Source organism: Leopardus geoffroyi, chromosome E2 (assembly GCF_018350155.1).
Source record: "Leopardus geoffroyi isolate Oge1 chromosome E2, O.geoffroyi_Oge1_pat1.0, whole genome shotgun sequence".
NCBI classification, from domain to species: domain Eukaryota; kingdom Metazoa; phylum Chordata; class Mammalia; order Carnivora; family Felidae; genus Leopardus; species Leopardus geoffroyi.
In genome coordinates this window covers 957,177-975,574 of record NC_059335.1, presented here as the reverse complement: position 1 = coordinate 975,574, position 18,398 = coordinate 957,177, and the positions used below count along the sequence as shown (strand labels likewise).

Below are 18,398 nucleotides of genomic sequence, written 5' to 3'. Positions count from 1 at the left end.
AATAATACCAGCATTCTTCACAGAGCTATAACAAGCAATCCTAAAATTGGTATGGAACCAGAAAAGACCCCGAATAGCCAAAGCAATCTTGAAAAAGAAAACCAAAGCTGGAGGCATCATAATCCCAGACTTCAAGATGTATTACAAAGCTGTAATAATCAAGACAGTATGGTACTGGCACAAGAACAGACACTCAGATCAATGGAACATAATAGAGAACCCAGAAATGGACCCACAAACGTATGGCTAACTAATCTTTGACAAAGCAGGAAAGAATATCCAATGGAATAAAGACAGTCTCTTCAGCAAGTGGTGCTGAGAAAACTGGACAGTGACATGCAGAAAAATGAACCTGGACCACTTTCTTACACCATATACAACGATAAACTCAAAATGGATAAAAACCTAAATGTAAGACAGGAAGCCATCAAAATCCTTGAGGAGAGAGCAGGCAAAAACCTCTTTGACCTTGGCTGCAGCAACTTTTTACTCAACACGTCTCCAGAAGCAAGGAAAACAAAAGCAAAAATGAACTACTGAGACCTCATCAATATAAACAGCTTCTGCACAGCAAAGGAAACAATCAGCAAAACTAAAAGGCAACCGACAGAATGGAAGAAAATATGTGCAAACGACATATCAGATAAAGGGTTAGTATCCAAAATCTATAAAGAACTTATCAAACTCAACACCCAAAAAACAAATAACCTAGTGAAGAAATGGGCAAAAGACATGAATAGACACTTCTCCAAAGAAGACATCCACGTGACTGACAGGTACATTAAAAAATGCTCAACATCACTCATCATCAGGGGAATACAAATCAAAACCACAATGAGATACCACCTCCCACCTGTCAGAATAGCTAACATGAACAACTCAAGCAACAACAGTGCATAAGAGACTAGAATGTGGATTCATTTCTGCTTGCTTGTTGATCCTTATATTCCCTTATGCTGGCCTCAAATTTGTCCAGCCCATGCTGGCAGACATTCACAAGCCCTGTCAAGCCTCTCTGAAGCTGCTCAACAGCTGGAAGAGCACCTCAAGTCTGAATGCATAAATTAATTTTGCTCTCTGAAGGATGGGTTGTAGTGTAACCACAAAATTCCACTTCTGGGTTCTTCATGATCATGTAACGAAGAGCATTTCTTTGGGTATGGTCCTCCTCCTTGTGCAACAAAAATGTCACACAATTGTCACACATTTCCAGGGCTGTCTTCTTCTCACCTTCAGCCACTGAGGTTCAATCCAGGTATTTTTCCCTCCAGCTCCTGGTCCTCTTCTATCGTGGGGGCGGCTTCCTGAAGCCTCAGGTGGTGTAGGAGGGTCGGAGGCTCTGAGGCATACCGCAAATGGTGAGGGCAAAGCAGGAAGGAAGGAACGACCTATGCAAGGAGCCAAGGACAGAAGCAAAAATGAATAAACATTTTAAAAATAGAAGAAGATTCTCTCTCTCCCTCTGCCCCTTCCCTGCTCTCTTTCTCTCTCAAAAAAAAAATTAAAAACTTCAGAAGCCGATTTAAATTATTGTGGCATTTTTAGAATTCTACCAGGTGTGTCCCCAACTACATCTTTTGGGTGTGGAGCCTCGTTATTTATGTCTTTGGCAAAGAGAACACGTGAAGTGAGAGCTGTGTTAGTCTGCCGGGGTGGCCACAACAAAACACCACAGACTGGGTGGCTTCAACAACAGAATGTATTTCTCACGGTTCTGGATGCTGGGAGTGTGAGATGGACGGGTCAACAGGTTCGGTGATCTATAGTCTCTCTCCTTGGCTTGTGGATGGCTACCTTCTAGCTGTGTCCTAATGGGGCCTTTTCCTCCTGGCGAGCAGTGTTGGTGTCTATTCTTCTTAAAATGCAGCCAGTTTGGGGGCGCCTGGGTGGCGCAGTCGGTTAGGCGTCCGACTTCAGCCAGGTCACGATCTCGCGGTCCGTGAGTTCGAGCCCCGCGTCAGGCTCTGGGCTGATGGCTCAGAGCCTGGAGCCTGTTTCCGATTCTGTGTCTCCCTCTCTCTCTGCCCCTCCCCCGTTCATGCTCTGTCTCTCTCTGTCCCAAAAATAAATAAACGTTGAAAAAAAAAATTAAAAAAATGCTGCCAGTTTGAATAGGGTAGGACCCCACCTTAGTGACTTCATTTAACCTTAGTGACCTCTTTAAAAGTAGTCGCTTAGGGGTTAGGGCTCCAACATATGAAAAATATTCTATTAATGTTTTAGTGGTAATAGAAGGCAAAGGAGTTACTAAAGTTAGATGATAGACAAAGACCATTCAACTATTTGAAAGTATCTTCCCGTTGCCAGTGGCTCACAATAACTTCTAAAAGTGACTTTTATGAAAATGCAATTTCCAAAAGGTGCATTTAGTGATATTTACTTCCAGTATCCACTGTAAATGCATTGCTTCTTTTTGTTTGTTTGTTTAAATTTACATATTTATTTTGAAAGAGACAGAGACAGTGCACATGGAGGAGGGGCATAGAGAGAGGGAGAGAGAGAGAATCCCAAGCAGGCTCCACATGGACAGCATGGGGAGTTGTGGGGTTCAAACTCACAAACTGTGAGATCATGACCTGCGCTGAAACCAAGACTTGGATGCTTAGCTGACTGAGCCACCCAGGTGCCCTTGTAAATGCATTATTTCTAAGAACTACTTAAAGAAAACAGGGTGCCTAGGTGGCTCAGTCACTTAAGTGTATGACTTCAGCTCACATCATGATCTCATGGTTCGTGAGTTTGAGCCCTGCATCAGGCTCTGCCCTGATGGTGCGGAGCCTGCTTGGAATTCTGTCTCCGTCTCTCTATGCCCCACCCCCCCCACCCCCCTCCCCCCCGCAAAAGAAATAAACTTTAAAAAATTCAAATACTTAAGAAAATAAAGCAAATATTACCAAGTGCTAAAACATAGAGTTTAATAAAGTAAAATACATTTCTTTCAATTGAAACTTAGTATTTTGTGATGATGGAAACAAAGGCAAGAAAAATGTAGCTTAAATTAAATCTCTTTCCAGCTTGCAGTCCACTGACAGACACCTGAAACACGCAGAGCGTGACCTTCCCCAAGGAACTCATGGCTGCCTTAGTGACTTTATGTTTATATTTTATTAAAGTCTAAAAGTAACCTTAACAGCTAGCCCCTCAAGGTCCTGAAAGCCTTGCTTCAAAATTTCTCTATCCCCACTCCCTCTGCAAACTTAAAAGTATATAATCAGTCACTCCTCACAACCCCAGGGCAGCTCTTTCTGCCCATGGGTCCTGTCCCCGTGCTATAATAAAATCACCTTTTTTCTCCAAAAATGTCTCAAGAATTCTTTCTTAGCTGTTTGCTCATGAACCCCACTTCGAATTTCATCATTTTGTATCATAAGCAACGCTGATTATTTATGCAGCCTGATTAAACCCTCACAAACACATCATCTGGCCTAAGAAAAGCTCTGAACATTTTGGTCTTTGCGGTGTCCTCAGATACCTGGCATGAAAACCCTTCACCTACTTTCTGGGCTTCTTTTCTCGCCCCTGTCTCCATCATACATTTTTCCACAGAGGCAATGATCTTCCTTCAGTTTTTTAAATTCCACATGCGTCTCTCCAACTTAGAGTACTTCTGGCTTTCCTTCTCTCTGATCAAAACATTTGCCCCCACTATGCTTTGTAAATTTAAATATATCTATATATAGGTGTCTGCATAAATTTCAAATCAGAAGTGTTTTCTACCCCAAACTCCTAAATCCTGAACATTCTGTGAAAGGATCTCAATTTAAAATGGAACCAGAAAATATGAAATGGAGACTCTCACACACAGACTCTCAGAAGAGTGGAACTTGAGAACTGAGAGTCTGGGGCTCCTGGGGGGTGCAGTCAGTTAAGCATCTGATACTTGATCTCATCTCAGGTTGTGATCTCATGATTCATGAGTTCAATCCCCACATCAGGCTCTGCACTGATGGTGAGGAGCCTGCTTGGGATTCTGTGTTTCCTTCTCTCTGCCTGTACACCACTTGTACTTTCTCTCTCTCTCTCTCTCTCAAAATAAACAAATAAACATTAAAATATTAAAAAAACAAACAAACCCGGGGCTCCTGGGTAACTCAGTCAGTTAAGCATCTGACTTTGGCTCAGGTCATGATCTCACGGTTCGCAAGTTCAAGCCCCACATCAGGCTCCGTGCTGACAGCTCAGAGCCTGGAGCCTGCTTTGGATTCTGTATCTCCTCTCTCTGCCCTTCCCTGCTCATGCTCATGCTCATGCTCTGTCTCTCTCTTTCTCTCTCTCAAAAACAAATAAACATTCAAAAAAATTATTAAAAAAACAAAAAAGAACCGAGAGACTGATTTGCTGTAAACATTTGATTTGCAGAAGACTTGTCACCTGACCAATGAACATCCCCCAAGAATCTCCATCCTCAAGACAATGAACTTCCTGCTTGGACTTGGGCTTGACTCCTCTATCTTTGCACTGCAAGCCCTAAATACAGCCTGCTTGAAACCCCCATTGGACTTGCCTGTATCTTTCTACATTATATGTGCTGAATTGCAATTTCTCTGTCATTCCTAAATAAAATAAATTTCTGGTAATTCAAGCTTGTTCCAGTTTACCTCCCTACTTAAGGTGACAATTCCCTATATTATACTATCATAAAATTTCCTGAATATCTCTAGTGATTAACAGTATTCAATTTTAGAAAATTCTTTAAAAATAATTATCAATAGCGTTCCTGTTTTCCATACACTATAAGCAATCCAAAGCAGAGTTATTATCATTGTTACTCAATTTGAATCAAAATGTCCTGGAAGATTAAATGGTATACAATGAGAGCCTACAAATACATAAAGTTGACTAAATAAATGATCGGATGTTTTAGAGAGGACTTCTAGCCCAGAAACTGCATTTGGAACATTTGGGGTTTTGCCCAGTGGGCAAAACAAAACAGAGACCTGGGTTTCACTGCCAAAGAGACTGAAAGGATGACTGTCAGGGACCCTGAAGACACCCATGCAGAGGCATTCATCAGAGGTGTGGCTTCCTAATCCCATAATCAGGGGTATGTGAAAATATAAAATAGAAGGCAGAGTAAAAGGAGACAAACATTCACCAGAACAAGAATTGTGCTGAGGGCTCTAGCCTCGTGGGAAGGTCTGGGGGAAAGGCTGTTGCTGTGAATTCGACGGCCTTGCTTCCTGTGCCTGTGTAGGTCAAAGATCATGGAGCCACATGGCCAACCATGAGGTTAGGACACATAACATTAACGAAGAACAACATGAACGTGTGTACTGGGATGGTCCATCTTTCTGGAATGTCTGAAAGACAGTATCTATGAATATTTTTCTGCGGTTGTTTTTCCTCTTTCTTGGTCCAGTCTACTCATAGCAGGAGAGGAATTTAGCAGGAGTTACAGGGCCCACCAGAGGAAAGAGCAGAATCCAAGGCACTTTGGAGACATCATTCCTTAGCTCCACCCACCTCAGAATCCTGGGGCAAAGTGTATTGGCCTAGAAGTCACTTGAGAGAATGTAGTGCTGAGACAGATCCTTCTGCCCCTCTGTGAAAATAAAGGACAAGTTTATGTCCAATGTCACCTAGAAAATATTTCCTTCCAACGCTGCCCTTGTCTGAAGGAACTCTTTAGAGAGAAGCCCCAAGGAGTTGGCAAAGACAAGTTGTTTAACCATATCTCTTAACAGATATTCTCCCCATCAGTACTATTCAGTCTCTTTGAGTCTCTTTTTAAAATATCTCTTTAAATGTTGTACACGTTAAAACAATTATAGTTTCACTCTTCCATCCAGTACATTTCTTGTTTCTACCTGTTAGTTCATAATTTGGGGAGCTTCCTGGGTATCATCTGAAACTGGCCCTTGTACACAGAGGACAGAGGCAGACCGCTCCAGATTGCTAGGTGGCAGAATTAAGCAAGGAAACTTATGTGTGAGGCTTACCTTGGGTGACTGTAAGATAAACAGATCTCTGCATCTGCCCGCCGGAATCTTAAAATATAGAAACCTTCACTGGGTTCAGCTGCATATACCATCCGGATGGTATCAACAACACTTAGTATCGCAAGGCTGTGTCCTCGGGCAGCTTCTAGTGCAGGGAAGGCAAGCAGAGTGGACATTCCCAGGACAGGGGAGGGGTTTGGAGCCTCTGACTGCCCAGGCCCATCTCTTCACTCAACCGATGGTGACTTCTTGATGACTTCCTCTAATACTACCGTTTCTCATTCACATCTGAAATAATATATATCTGTCCCTGGTTCCTGATGCAAACCTTCTAAACCATTATAATTTTCTGGTGATAGTCACCTTTTCACCTCTCTGGCAAAACTGAGGCTTAACAGTGAATGCAGATGTATCACCTGGTGTAAAGCCCTCTACTTCTGCATCTTTGTAATTTTCAAAGGATTGAACAAATGAGTTATGTAATGAGGGAAATCCAAAATTGCATTAATGCCTAGGGGGCGCCTGGGTGGCGCAGTCGGTTGAGCGTCCGACTTCAGCCAGGTCACGATCTCGCGGTCTGTGAGTTCGAGCCCCGCGTCGGGCTCTGGGCTGATGGCTCAGAGCCTGGAGCCTGTTTCCGATTCTGTGTCTCCCTCTCTCTCTGCCCCTCCCCTGTTCATGCTCTGTCTCTCTCTGTCCCAAAAAAAATAAATAAACGTTGAAAAAAAAATTTTTTTTTTCAAAATTGCATTAATGCCTCGAAAGGGGCTCACAGAGAGATGGAACACAGGTAGGTGAGAAGGACATGTGACAACATGGGCTTGCGACTGGTATCTGAAGTGGGGGAGGGGCAGCAGTCTTGTAGGACTGAGCCCTCAGCCTGTGGGATCCCTGCTATCTCCAGGTAGATAGTGTCAGAACCGATTTCAATTGTAGGACACCCAGATGGTGTCAGAGACTTACTTGGTGTGCACCCCCCACGCATACCCCCAGTACCACTGACACTGGACAAGAGTGCAGAACCTTCAGGCAGGAAGCACAGAACATTGAGTTCTAAGGTGTAAAAGAATGAAGTTGAACCCACGGCTACACTGGAAACTTGGCTAGCAGGAAATTCTTCTTTCTAAAAAGCGTGTTGTTTATTTTTTTCTCACTTTGAGAACTCTGAGGAAAATTACACTTAGAGGGAAGGAAATAATCAAGTGAGAATAGAAATACATGGAAAAGTGGAAGGAAAGCTATATAGCTTTGTGCTGTTTCATTGTTTCAAAAACGTTCACTCAACATCTTACCTGGTTCAGAGACTGGTCTAGATATGTTACACATACAGTAAAGAAAGAAATGTGTCCTACCGTAGCCTGCATTCAAAGTTATTGAGGGGAGTGACCAATAAGCAGTGAAGAGACTATTCTATATTATACTAAATTATAAGGTGGCAGGTGCTGTGGAAATATGAAATAAGCATTACCAAGTAATGGCAAGGATGTGGATTCAGGAGGAATTCGATAGGAAATAGAGGGGCCAGGGTTGCTCTCATAGGGAGATATTTGACCACACAATTAAAGGAGGGAAAGGAGAGATTTGGAATCTTGGGGAAGATGTTCCATGGAGAAGAAATAGCCAGCACGATGTCCCAGGACCAGGAGCTTGCCTGGAGTATAAGACAATTGATGTGATTGTTGTTTGAATTGGTTGGTAAATTTCAGTAAGCCAGACAGAAATCTCCCTCCTGTGTGCAGACTTCTGTAAGTACATCTGCATGTCTCTACTACAGACCCCCTGGTTTCCAATCTTCTTCACTCTTCCTTCTTCACCAGGGCGGATCACTGGCTCCTACCTGGAATCTACATATATTATCAGCTTGGGATAATAATGGTTCCACACAAAGTGGACGGCCAGACCAAAGCATAGGTAAAATGCTGCTTCTTCGTTGTCTTTCAGGGACACCTTGAATATGGCTGTGATGCAGCTACCATTGATTTTACTTGCAACCATAAACCAAAATGAGGCAAGCAGAACCCAAGCTCAAGCCCTTAACGCCCAGTACAGCCATTATAGTGAGCTATTGCCACATTGGTGGGTTCTCATGAAGCCCAGTTGTGTTCTCTAGATCTGATTTGGCTCAATCCTGACTGCACATTTCTACCTTCTAATTAAATACACCAGAGTCCTTTGACTTTATAATTTGGTCGGTCCAAGAGAACTCTCCTCATAGTGGGTTGTTCTGGATGCACAGATATTTATACACCCTATTCACTGTTCAGTTCTTATTTGGAGACAATGACTCAACAGGAATGGTGTCAAAATGATGTAGAAGTCTGTACTACAGACACATAGGCTTCCTCCAGAGCCCTGGGGGACTGTCTTGTGATTCTCTGGCTTGGACTTACTCAAACCCCACACTGCATGTTGCCTACCAGGTGGGCTGCTCAATTTTGTGGCCCAGTGGACAGGACTGCTCCCACCACAGCCCAGATCTGCTGCACAGCTCTTTCCCACAGGACCCCGTCCATGGCCTCCATATCCTCTGGCATAGGACAAGTGTTACTAGTTGAGGAAATGTTGCTTCTTAAAGACAAAGAAGCCTACCAGGTGCCGTGCTCCACATTTTTGTAAGGAGATCCAAGAGACAAATATCAGAATGGCTAACACTAAAAAGATCGATTACAGCAAGGGTTGGTGAGCATCTAAAGAAACTGAAATTCATAGGCTACTGTTGGGCAGGAAGCTAGGCATGCGCAACAGGAGGACGGACCTTAGATGTCCTGATGGAGAGCCCCAACCGAAGGCCACCTGGGGGGAGGGGGAGCTTTGTCTCCCTCGGAGTGTACTTTAGTAACACTTTGCTCACCTTTACGTTCATTTTGCTGTCCTGTAATTTTTTCCTGTGGCAGCGAGAACTGAGGCTTCTTTCCTTTTCCATCAAATTCTCAGTAATACTAGTGGTGGAGATGTAGAACCCTGTAACCAAGATGGAAAGCAGTTTGGCCATTCCCCCTCTCCCCTCCCCCCTTCCCCCCCTTCTTGTGAACTCCTTTGGGTCAGACACCAGATCTTAAAAATTGTAGCAAAAATGAAAGCTAATACCGATTTGGTACTTTGGCAGCCATTATCTCCTCTTTCTCATAATGGCCACGTAAGGTAGGCGGGGCATAGGTTATAACCTCCACTGGGCAGATGAGAGGCTATCACACAGCAGGAAGCAGCAGGGCAGGGAGGGCCTGGGGCTTCTGCCACCTGATTCTATCCCTGTTCCACTACGCCTTGCAGCCTCCCTTGTGCTCTTCTGATTTCCCAAACCCTCTCTAAGGCAAGCGATGGCCAATATTTGTCGATTTTATAACCTCCAACTTTACCCCCTGGCTGTCATCCTGCTGCCGTAGTGGCCTGGTGTTCGCCTGCTGGTACAACTTTGTTCTCCATGTCCCATGTCGGTGTCACAGGCTCCGAGAAGCAAGAGGATAACCGATGGCGGACCCTCAGAAGCAGCTGCCGGCAGGCCTTCATTGGGCCAGGTGTGTGTGTCAAGGTCACACAGCTAGGGAGACAGAGGCTGCATTGGGACCTGGCTCTTTCCAGAGCTCAGTGTTTCCTCCTATGGGAAAAGCAGAGATGCAGCAAGGGAGAGAGATGATGCTTGGGGAGGTGAGCCCTTACCTAGCAAGACCAAGAGTCCAAAGGTCTCCAGCATCACCTCCAGGTACTAGATTCTCTGGGCTGTGCCCAGCCCACCAGAGTGAAGGTCATAAACACCTGGAAGTCAAACTAAGGCATCACATTGACCTTCGGGTTGGTGAGTGGGATCTGAGCTTATCACTCCATTGCTGATAAAGATAGAGAGACCCAACTGTGAATCACGAAGGTGTCTTAAGGTTTGAGCTCTGGGCTGGGCTCAAGGAGGAGGCTAATGCAGTCATGTACATAATGCTACTGTGACTGAGAGAAAAGCCCTCCCTGGGGAAGGCCACTGGAGATGAAAATGGCCTCCCCATGAGGACAGTGGGGGCAGAGGACAAGTGGGAAAACAGTCATGACCATTCCAAGGAGAACAGCAGCAGCAACAGCACCTCCTTGGTCCTTGCTATGCACCTGCCCTGGGCTGAGGGCTTCATGAACTGTGGTACAGGGGTTACACACACCCAGGGCCGGAGCTAGTTGTTCAGGTTTGAATCCAGTCTCTCAAATCTGACACTTGTCTGTTATACGACCTTGAGGAACCAACTCCATCTTTCCAACCCTGGACTTCTCTGGAAATACAAAAATCATTGTCACCTCCTCAGGTTGCCATAATTAGAGATGCTCACAATGCAAGCCCGCAAGTCCTGACACTGATAAATGCTCAGGGTGCGAGTCTTAGTAATTCTCACAGGGGCCAAGGTAAGCACCATCACTGCCTCCCTGTCAGTCAGGGAGCTGAGACTCCGGGAGCAATAACGAGTTGCCCAGATTCCCAGGTGAAGCCCCGCTTCCCCCGCAGGCAGGTTAGCAGGTACTGGAAGGCCCCATTTCTTTCTCAAACACACCAAGGGATAGAGGGCTGTTGGGGCACTGGAGAAACATTGCCTGGCCCAGGGGTGCCACTGCAGGCAGAAGTTGGAGTTGCTCAGGGCTAGATAGGCCGCAGGTGCCACTGCACAGCAAATGACCTCCACATGCTCAGGAGCAGCCTACACCTTACACGCCTTTTACACAAGAGGAACCTGAGGCCCACAGAAGATGGGAATGTGTCCTGGGGATCTGGGGTTCAAACCCAGGGCTTAGGGATCCTGATCAGTGCCTTATATCCTCTCTGTTGGGCTTTAGGACTCCAAAAACACCTTCTCCATCCTGAGCCCACCTGGTGCCCCGAGAGTCCTGCTCCAGCCTACCAACCTCCATAATGACAGACCAGGAAAATGGGTGGACACTACAACGCAAGGCTTTATTGTATTATTAAATGTCTGGACTTTAGAAAGTGAAGGAGAATATATTAATGTAGATTAAAAGTGTTTATGTGTGTCCATTATGCATAGCATTAAAAAACTGAAAACAATGAGAACATATACTTTCAGTATTAAAAATAATTATCCCACAAAGGAAAAGTCACAAAATGAAATTCCAACATACATCTGTTGTTTCACATCCTTTTGTAAAAGGAAAATAACCAAAGTTCATAGAATAGGCAGAAGATATGAACAGTTTAGCAAAAATATAGATAGCAAATACACATCAGAAAAAAATGCTCATCATGACTCCTCAGGAAAATGCAGTTAAAACACTGAGACTGCACTATAAACTTATAAAAAGGATTAAAGTTAAGAATGACCAAACCAAACAATTCACTAGGATGTGGAGGAAATGGAACTCTCATACACTGCTGGTAAGAGTACAAAAAGGTATACCATTTACATCACAATATGCTAAATTCTTTAAGTTAAACATTTACCCTACGACTCAGACTTTCCACTCTGAGTTACAGACAAAAAATAAGTGAAACACATATCCATATAAATAATTACACATGAATGTTTATACCAACTTTATTTTCCATATGCAAAAATTAGAAATACCCAAATGCCTGTAAACAAATTAATGGGTAAACTAAGAGTGGTATAACTCAAAAGAATATTTCTCAGCCAAAAAAAAAAAAAAAAAAAAAAAAAAGATCACCTACTTATACATCATTGATGCATCTACAATTATTTATGCAACACAAAAGTAGGAAAAAAGGGGGGGGCACCTGGGTGGCTCAGCTGGTTAAGCATACAACTTGATTTTGGCTCAGGTCATGACCTCATGGTTCATGAGTTCAAGCCCTACATCATGCTCTGCGCTGCCAGGGCAGCGCCTGCGTGAGTTTCTCTCCCTCCTTTGCTCTCTTTCAAAATAAATAAAATTTTAAAAACTTAAAAAAAAAACAAAACTTTGATTCCCACTATATAAATCCTAGAAAATAGAGGTTTTTTTTTTTTTTTTTTTTAATGGAAAGTAAATCAATGGTTACTTGGAGTGCTGTGAAGGCAGATAAAGGACATGAGGTAAATATACAATGACCGATATGATCACTATAAGACCACGATGTTTTCTGAGGTTTGTAAGTATGTCAAAACTTACTAAAGACTACATTTCCAATATGTACAGTTTATTACATGTAATTATACCTTAATAAACCTTTCTTAAATAATTTAAGATAAAAAATCTGTTTGTCCAACTCTTTTTGGAAAATAGGTTTTGCAACCCTACATTCAACACACAGTCTCACCCCGCGGAGGCTAGTTTTGCTGTGAAAGCAAATATAGCTATCAACGAAGGACTCTCCATGAGAGTCAAGAGGACTGCTGGCTGGGTCACAAAAGCCGCATCCCCAGACTACAGATCCCCCTTTTCTCGATCTGTTTTCCTGCCTGTGCAGCAGTGGTCTTGAGATGAACATCACTAAGAGGCTGCAGGAATCCACAAAACCTTTCAATTATTTCCAATGGCAACGATGTAAGCTACACCAGATCCATCCACCCGGAGGTCCATGGACTTGCGCACACCCCAGCTCTGCACAGCCTCTGCTGCAGGAGTATATGTGGGCACACTTTTAGAAGAGGCACGTTCTGTCTAGTTGGCTGCAGTCTCCTCCACTCCCTGTTAAGTCAGTGTTTCTATAGCAGTTCTCGTCTCCCCTGAACCTTATGGCCTTACAATCAATGACAAAACACACGATATCAGGACACATGGCTCTTTGCAGGACCTGGGAAAGAGGTGTCCCTCAACAGTGCTGACATCCCCTGTGCTATCCCCTGTGGAAAAAAAAAAAAAATCATGCTGCTCGCAGAAGCACCTGAGGTTCTCACACCTGCCCCTCCTCAGGGTGACCTCTATGCAGTCTTTCCTAGGAGGTCACGGGCAGTGCAAATTTGGCAAAAACTGGTAAGCTCATTTCTGCCACCATACTGTCCCCTTGAGGCACAGAAATTTGAGACCCTCCCCCATGAAAGCTGTTCACCCCTTCATGTTTGTAGATCGCAAAATGTTTATAAACCACCACACATGGTAGATAAAACACACAATATTGAAAAGGACTTAAACATGGACTTTGTTACTGCACAAACCAAAGCAACAGGGGCTAGCAGTTCTTGAGTGAGTGGCTTGGAAGCTGGAAAAATTAATCACAAATGTCTCTGGAGACCATGTCCCTGCAAATGCTCGTCCTTCTCTGCAAGCTGCCAGCTGAACTGATTTGATGTTCTCTAGGACAACATTGGCCAGGTCTATGCCAATTAGTCAGAAAGAAGGAAATGTGGGTCCCCCAGAGACTCAGGTTACTCCTAATTTCCTCCAGCAATGAGAACAGAGGTCAGCTTCCCTGAGCAGAGTGGGGTGATGACTGATGCATGATGTAGAGACTTGCCAGGGGAGGAGTAAATAGCTTTGGCCACAGACTGGCAGTGAAATGTATCTGGAGAAAGCCCTCAGCAGTTTAGAAACTGCAACATAGCCACACATGCTTCAGCCACATAGCTGAAACTTATGAGAAACCCCTCTACTACTGGCATTTAGATGCAGTAGATTGAATTCAGGCAAATGGTGCCTTACAAAGAGTTGCCTCTGGTATCATTACACCGAACAAGGAAACTGTATGCTTCTTACCCATCTAAGGCCTTTCTCCGGTGTGAACCCTCTGGTGCTGAGAAAGGTTTGATTTTCGGCTAAAAGATTTCCCACATTCATTGCAGTCATAAGGCCTCTCTCCTGTGTGAACTCTCTGATGATAATGGAGGGTAGAACGAGAGGTAAAAGATTTCCCACATTCACTGCACTCAAAAGGCCTTTCTCCTGTATGAACTCTCCGGTGAATAATGAGGTGAATTCTTTGGGTAAAGGATTTTCCACATTCACTGCACTCATGAGGCCTTTCTCCTGTGTGAACCCTGCGATGTCGAATCAGTATGGAGCTATTGGTAAAAGATTTCCCACATTCACTACACTCGTAAGGCCTTTCTCCAGTGTGAACTCTCTGATGATAACCAAGGGCAGAGACGGAAGTAAAAGATTTCCCACATTCACTGCACTCGTAAGGCCTTTCTCCAGTGTGGACTCTCCGATGTTTAGAGAGATATGAGTTCTGACTAAAGGATCTCCCACAGTCACTACATTCGTAAGGCTTTTCTCCAGTGTGAACTCTCTGGTGTTGATTCAATTGGGAACTATCCCTAAAAGATTTCCCACATTCGCTGCAGTCAAAAGGCCTTTCTCCTGTGTGAACTCTCTGATGACAACGGAGAGCAGAGGCAGAGGTAAAAGACTTCTCACATTCTTTGCACTCGTAAGGCCTTTCTCCGATGTGAACTTTTTGATGATAACGGAGGGCAGAGCCAGAGGTAAAGGATTTTCCACATTCCTTGCACTCGTAAGGCCTTTCTCCTGTGTGAACTCTCTGGTGTATATTGAGGTGATTTCTTTGGGTAAAGGATTTCCCACATTCATTGCACTCGTAAGGCCTTTCTCCCGTGTGAACTCTACGGTGTCGAATAAGTATCGGTCCATTGGTAAAAGATTTCCCACATTCACTACACTCATAAGGTTTTTCTCCAGTGTGAACTCTCTGATGATAACAGAGGGCAGAGCCAGAGGTAAAGGATTTTCCACATTCACTACATTCATAAGGCCTTTCTCCCGTGTGAACTCTCTGGTGTTGAGAGAGGTAAGATTTGTGGCTAAATGATTTCCCACATTCACTGCATTCGTAAGGCCTTTCTCCTGTGTGAACTCTTCGGTGTATAATGAGGTGATTTATTTGGGTAAAAGATTTCCCACAATCATTACACTCATATGGCCTTTCTCCTGTGTGAATTCTCTGATGGTAACGGAGGCCAGAGCTAGAGGTAAAAGACTTTCCGCATTCACTACATTTATAAGGTTTTTCTCCAGTATGAATTCTCTGATGATAACGGAGGGCAGAGCTAGAAGTAAAAGATTTCCCACATTCACTACATTCATAAGGCCTTTCTCCTGTGTGTACTCTCCAGTGTTCAATGAGATCGGATTTTCGTCGAAACGATTTCTCACATTCAGTGCACTCATAACTCATTTCTCCAGTGTGAATTGTACGTTGTCGAATAATGATGGAGCTCTGACTAACAGATTGAGCGCAGCCACGACACACGTAACAATTTTCTCCAGTGTGACTTCTCTGAGGATAAGGGAGGACAAATTTTTGGCTAAAAGATTTCCCACATTTGCTGCACTTGTACTGCCTTGGTCCAGTATGAATTCTTCGATGTTGACTGAGGGTTGAGCTTCCCGTAAATGATTTACCACAGTCACTACACACATGAAGCTTGTCACCAGTGTGGATTCTCTGGTGAATAGCAAGTGAAGATCTGTACCTGAATGTTTTCCCACATTCAGGACACACAAAACACTGTCTTCCAGTGTGGATACCCTGGTCTTGAACAAGTGTGTGTTTGGGACCAAAGGCTTTACCGCATTCTTCCCAGGTGTAATGACTTTCTTTGCTTTGAAAAGTCATCCCACACTTGGTGATTCTGTTCTCTCCAGTATGAGCTGCCTGTTGTTGGAGATGTTCTGAGGTGGTCAGGAAGTCCTTCTCAACCTCCTTATAGGTAAAGGGCTTTTCTGAATCATGGAAATTGCTGCTCTTCACAAATGAGGCCCTGTCCACACTGCTTCTGAAGGATTTTTCTCTCATGTGCTGCTTCTCATGCTCTTGAAGGTTTGCACTGCAATAGATTTGTTTCACACATGCCCCATACTTGAATAGTTTCTGGCTACTTGGCTTCTCCTGGTGCTCAGCCAAGTGGAAAACGTCTCTCAAGACCGGACCACACATCTCACAGGGATGGGTCTTCTGGGAAGACAGAGCTGCCTTGGGCACACTGGCCTGTGACACACCTACAGAAATGCTCTGTTCAAGGGGTGCCTCCGCATCTTCTGCCCCAGAGCAGCAACCTGAACGCAAAGAAACACTAGTGAAATACACGCAGACTTTATTGGAAGAGGGCAACCCAATTACAAATATGCAAATAAAAACCAAAAAAGAGCAAGGTCTGGTATAATGATAAAATAGTTAATTTATCAAGAGGATAGAATAATTAATTACAAGTATATAGGTGCCCAATATCCAAGCACTTAAATATATTAAGCAAATACAGATCAGAAGGCAGAAATAGACAGCAATGCTATAATAGTAGGGGACTTCAATATCCTATTATCAACAATCAACAGACTATGCAGACAGAAAATCAGTAAGGAAATGTTGGATTTGAACTGCACTTGATACCAAAGAGACCTAACAGACATACACAAAAGATGCCATCCAACTGCAGCAATAAACTGTACATTCTTCTTTTTTTTTATTTTAAATGTTTTTTTTAATTTATTTTTAAGACAGAGACAGACACAGCATGAGTGGGGATGGGGCAGAGAGAGAGGGAGACACAGAATCAGAAGCAGGCTCCAGGCTCTGAGCTGTCAGCACAGAGCCTGATGTGGGGCTTGAACTCACGAACCGTGAGATCATGACCTGAGCCGAAGTTGGACACTCAACCGACTGAGCCACCCGGGAGCCCTAACTGTACATTCTTGTTAAGCACACATGGAACATGTCTAGGACTCTCTCACATGTAGATCACAAAAAAATTCTTAACACTTAAGAAGACTGAAAACATACCAGGGATCTTTTTCAACTATGTGGTATGAAACTAGAAATCATTAATAGAAGAAAAGCTGGAAAATATCACAAATATGTGGAACTTAAACAACATTATCCTGAACAATGGGTCAAAGAAGAAATCAAGAACTATATTCAAACAAATGAAAATAGAAACACAATACATTAAAACTTATGGAATGTAAGAAAATCAGTTATAAGAAGGAATAAAAATTATAGTAGAAATAATTGAAACAGAAGCTAGAAAAATAGAAAGACCAATGAAACTAACAGTTGGGTTTTTGAGATGATAAACAATTTGACAAATCATTAGTTAGACTAAGAAAAACGTGAGAAGACACAAAACCAGAAATGAAAGTGGAAACATCACAAGTGATACTGCAGGAATATAATCAAACAAAAGAGACTACTATGAACAATTACATGACAACAAATTGGCTAACCTAGAAGAAACAGATAAATTCACAGAAACATACAACCTGACAATACTAAATACTGAAGAAATAGAAAATCTGAACAGACTCATAATTGGTAAGGAGAGTCAATCAGCAATAAAAAATCTTCCAACAGGGGACATGGGTGGCTCAGTCAGTTAATCTTCTGACTCTTAATTTTGGCTCAGGTCATGATTTCACGGTTCGTGGGCTCAAGCCCTGCATCGGACTCTGTGTTGACAGCACAGAGCCTGTTTGGGATTCTCGGTCTCCCTCTCTGCCACTCTCCCACTTGCTCTCTCTCAAAAATAAATAAACATTAAAAAAAAAAAAATCTCCCAGGGGTGCCTGGGTGATCAGTCAGTTAAGCTTCCGACTCTTGATTTTGGATCAGGTCATGATCTCACACTTCATGAGTTCAAGCCCCACACTGGGTTCTGCACTGGCAGCACACAGCCTGCTTGGGATTCTCTCTCTCCCCCTTTCTCTGCCCCCCCCCCCCGGCTCTCTTTCTGTGTGTCTCAAAATAAATAAATAAACTTAAAAAAAAAAAAAAAAAATCTCCTAACAAAGAAAAGCCCAGAACCGGACAGAATCACTGGAAATTCCACTACATATTTAAAGAATCAACGCCATCCTTCTTAAAGTCTTCCAAAAAACTGAAGGAACACTTCTAAAATCATTTTATGAGGCCAGTATTACCTCAAAGGTAGTACAAGAGAAGAAAAGTACAGGCCAATATCCCCAATGAACATGAATGCAAAACTCTTCAAAAAAAGAAAAAAAAATACTTGCAAACCAAATCCAAATCCAAAAGCACATTACAAGGATCATACACTACAATCAATCAGGATTTATCCCTGGGATCCAAGGATAGTTCAATATGTGCATATCAATAAATGCAATACACCACCTTAATGGAATAAGAGTTTAAAAGGTAAAAATCATATAATCACATCAATAGATGTAGTAAGTTTATTTATTTTGAGAGAGTGTGAGTGGGGGAGGAGGAGGGAGGGGAAGGAGGGAGGGAGAGAGGGAGAAAGAGAGAAAGAGAGAGAGGGAGAGAGGGAGAGAGGGAGAGAGGGAGAAGGAGAATGAATCCCAAGCAGGCTCTGCACTGTCTGTGCAGAGCCTGATGCAAGGCCCAATCCCACAAACCATGAGATCACGACCTGAGCAGAAATCAAGAGATGGACATTCAACTGACTGAGCCACCCAGGTGCCCCACCTTCACTTTTATTCAACCTAGAACTAGAAGTTCTAGCTCCAAGTAATTAAGGAAAAAAAATAAAAGGCATCCAAATCGGAATGAAAGTAAAATGGTCTGTTTGCAGGTGATACAACCTAACATACAGAAAATCA

At 43.3% G+C, this 18,398-nt stretch overlaps 1 protein-coding gene and 1 pseudogene across 2 annotated transcripts in view; both read right to left on the bottom strand.

Annotated features, from left to right (window-relative positions):
- Positions 1 to 830: 830 nt before the first annotated feature.
- LOC123578446 lies at positions 831 to 8,461 on the bottom strand (annotated as a pseudogene).
- Positions 8,462 to 10,841: 2,380 nt separating this feature from the next.
- The window catches only part of LOC123577861 (zinc finger protein 256-like), a 29,094-nt gene continuing 21,537 nt past the window's right edge, over positions 10,842 to 18,398 (bottom strand). For both annotated transcript variants that reach the window (XM_045440174.1, XM_045440173.1), the window contains exon 3: positions 10,842 to 15,878. In XM_045440174.1, coding sequence (XP_045296130.1) covers positions 13,561 to 15,878 — 2,318 coding nt within the window. In that variant the 3' untranslated portion in view covers positions 10,842 to 13,560. The remainder of the gene's footprint in view (positions 15,879 to 18,398) is intronic.